The 3,490-nt window shown below is 43.3% G+C and overlaps 1 protein-coding gene across 1 annotated transcript; it reads right to left on the minus strand.

Moving 5' to 3' along the window:
- Positions 1 to 188: 188 nt before the first annotated feature.
- Positions 189 to 2,693, minus strand: LOC135611822 (transcription factor Y1-like). Its single transcript, XM_065107466.1, has 3 exons — positions 2,470 to 2,693; positions 2,194 to 2,323; positions 189 to 1,062 (listed from the first exon to the last, which is right to left on the minus strand). Exons 1-3 carry the CDS (start codon positions 2,600 to 2,602, stop codon positions 360 to 362), a joined length of 966 nt encoding a protein of 321 aa, XP_064963538.1. The 5' UTR covers positions 2,603 to 2,693; the 3' UTR covers positions 189 to 359.
- Positions 2,694 to 3,490: the final 797 nt, after the last annotated feature.

Raw genomic sequence — 3,490 nt, forward strand, 5'->3', positions numbered from 1 at the left:
TGTTTCTTCTTCATTTGCAATAGTTTATTTTCTGTTTCCTGAAGGCTTCCTACACGATAGCTATGTCACCAAGTGTTTATCTGGTCTCTCAAACCATAGCTTTGCTACTTGAAGGTGACAGCACTTTAAGATGAACAATAAATCGTCTTCACCATAGTCTCAACAAGATTAGCAAAAAGGACACCACAAGCACAAACCACAAATATCCCGTTTACTTGTTACAACACATACATGATTGATGATGCATGGTACTACCTACATACTACAACGACTATAACGTCTGATGTCTTTACAGTTACAGCCACTCGATTGGCACTTGCTACCACCAAGAGCAGAACAACGCACTGTCACCAAATCCATCAGGTGAGCCAGCTATCCAGTGACTCTTCTTGGGATCCACTGTCATCCACGCCATGGAACCCCCACTCCCTACTCTCACTGTCCCACATCCACGGCCATATGTCTCCTGCCTCGTCCCACAACTTGGCCTCCATGATCTCCATGTCCCAGTCCAAGAACTTGTCCATTTGAGATGGCACTAATTCCTCCACAGTTGTGCCCCCGATGACCCCACTATCTCCATCATGGGATCCCCACCCGGCCATGGTCTCCTCGCTTGGATCAACAAGTACGCTGTCCATTGCGCTTGCACACAAAAGCTCACTGACCATCTCTTCATTGCGATCCATCACCCCTTCATTGGTGTTCCCATCAAAGGTGCAGGCACTACTAGCTTGGCTCTGGTCAGCATGCAAGACTACGCTGTGGCCCTCCTCACTTTGTGCTAATGAAGCTGGGGGACTGACAACCACCATGCCTTGTTTCTCCCTCCTTGTTGTTCCGTTCTTGGTGTTCCTCTCCGTCGTCGTCCTCAACCGGCTCGTTCGGCCACCACGTCGCCTAACCCCGCCGGGGAGCTTGCTGAGGTCCACGACGGCGGTCCCCCCGACGTCGAGTCCGTTCTGCTGAAAGCTCTGGAGTTTTTTGCTGAGATGGGAGTTCCAGTAGTTCTTGATCTCGTTGTCTGTTCTTGCCGGGAGATGGCCTGCTATAAGGGACCACCTAAGGAAAGATTACATGCCATTCATCAAAGTTATGTAGTAAGATTGAAACCCAAATACCAGAATACACCGGACAAGTTTATATAAAAAGCTCAAAATATGATGATTTTTAAAGGAGAAAAAATTCCTACTACTTCTATTTTTATAAGATAATTATATATATATATTATGGATGGAATAAAATTCAATGAATACAACAAAAATAATTTTACGAATCTTCAAATTCAGGTTAAATGACAAATGCGTATTGAGGATTAGTTCAAATTAAATACAGACGACTCTTTTGGATCATGTATCAAGGGATGTACTGTTGGATTTCTTATTCATACTAATAATGACATTTATTTGACTACAGATGACACATACTGGAGTTGATATAATGAGATGATGATAATCTCTAAATGGCCATACAATAAGGATTATCTAAACACATCATCGAGGCCAACTCAAGATTAATTATACACATCTTTACAAAAGAGAAATGATCCACTTTGAGAATTACTTAATGCAATGAGAGATGTCATGTATATATTATAACAGTTTATTGAATATCATATCAAGCATATAAAATTTTGCTAGAATCAATAAATGTATTTTTTATTAGATAGATAATTGACCTGAGAGTCTGTACTCCTTTTTGCTTTTTGATAAGTAAGGGATTGGTTGTTATAGAAACTTAAAATAATAAATACAAGTTCAAAAGGTAGAATTGGACAAAAAGTCTGATAATTATGTATTATTAGGAGCATTCGAAAGCAACAGTTTGGGCGTGCATCCTGTTTCCAAGAGTCTGGAAGACTCCAGCGGGAACCACGTGTTGCGCCGGGGCCCACCGACTCCCATATCCAAGGAAAAATTTTCCTGGTCCTCTCAATAAATCCAAAGAGAGATCGTATCACGGTGGGCCCATGCAATGCAAGCTTTCAGAAAGCATACGCTACAATATTTATCGAACAAGGAAAAAAAATGACAAGTGTCTGCTGCATGTGACCAACGCGCTGTTCGATTTACTGTAAGTAAACAAATTAGTGACTGGTGAGTTTCTCACTTGATGTACACGACAGTATATTCGTACCAAGGGACGAGTTGGTGAACTCGGTTATAGCGAAGGTGGAAGGATTGAAATGGTTACCTGTTTCCAAGAGTGGCGTGCAGCTTGACGATGATCTCCTCCTCCTCTTTGGTAAAGTTGCCTCTCTTTAGGCCAGATCTGAGGTAGTTTATCCACCTGAGCCTGCAGCTCTTCCCACACCTCAACAGACCTTCCAAATCCCACAGACAGAGAAAGAACAACCACTGCATGTTTAGAGACCACACATCGAATGTTCGAGACGAAAGAGCTTTTTATGATTTGGTTCAGCTACATGTTGATCCTAAGAGAGTTTTATGGCAGTGGTGCTTCCTGTACCTGCATTCTTGGGCAGTGATCTCCAGGATCCTTCTCCGTTTGCAGCAATGTACTTCACTAGGATCTCATCCTCCTCTGCTGACCACCTCCCCTTCTTCAGCCCCACCTTCGCACAGCACGGGGCTCTTCCCATTTTCTCTCAACAGCTGGAGGGAAGAGGGAGAGCAAAGTGGAGGACGGAGATCTGAGTATGACCGCTATGCTATAATGTGGTCATTGGTACTAATCCAGCCTTGTCTGGGATACCTTATATGAGTTGGCTACCTGAAAGAGAGAGAAAGAGGAGGAGGAGAAACACGAGGTGGGAAGGCGGCCACATGTTCAGCATGGGTTTGGGGGTTGTCGTGGCGCGAGACTTCGCGCGTACGAACCTCACAGGCTTTTAATCAACCACGTTGCTGCTCTTTCCCGATCACTGCTCTTCCTTTTCTCTCTTCTTGATCAATGGTAATGGTAAATGTAACATCTCCCTTTTAACATCGAGTCGCTATTCATTTCTCATCATTAAATACCTCCATTCATGAACTCTCTCACCAATTACATTTTGGCACTTTCACGTGTTTCTACTTCTTCCCTTCCTCTAAAACACAGTTATTGTGTACGATGCGGCTGATGATGATCCAAAAAGAGCCAAAGCATAGTTGTGGCACCAGCAATTTCACGAGGAATTATATACGGATGGTCTATCATTTCTCTCCCTGTCAAGATTTGAACAAGAAACAGCATAATGCTATTTCTCTTGCTGCATTGGAATTAAGGCATTCGTAAGATTTCTGCTTTAGAAGAAGGCAATGGAATAGACATCCGACCTGCCGACCTTAATGCTACTTGTTTCATATGCTATGTGACCACTTTCCTTTCTCCTCAATCTTTCGTATTCTCTGGGCTTACAGAGGAACAATGACAACACTCCGACAAACTGAGGTTGTGCCTTAACTCCTCCTATCACACACAGCTGAGGCTGACCATGAGAATGTTTCGCAGATACAGCACCATTACTCGTGCCAGCATCGATTCTTTT

This window comes from Musa acuminata, chromosome BXJ2-5 (genome assembly GCF_036884655.1).
Source record: "Musa acuminata AAA Group cultivar baxijiao chromosome BXJ2-5, Cavendish_Baxijiao_AAA, whole genome shotgun sequence".
NCBI lineage: Eukaryota > Viridiplantae > Streptophyta > Magnoliopsida > Zingiberales > Musaceae > Musa > Musa acuminata.

Bases quoted from the DNA above. Each gene is read 5' to 3' on its own strand.
- LOC135611822 (XM_065107466.1), bottom strand. From the start codon at position 2,602: ATGGGAAGAGCCCCGTGCTGTGCGAAGGTGGGGCTGAAGAAGGGGAGG. The intron at 2,324-2,469 runs GTACAGGAAGCA...GGGATTTGGAAG, and splicing joins ATCACTGCCCAAGAATGCAG to GTCTGTTGAGGTGTGGGAAG. The intron at 1,063-2,193 runs GTAACCATTTCA...ATCTTTCCTTAG, and splicing joins CACGCCACTCTTGGAAACAG to GTGGTCCCTTATAGCAGGCC.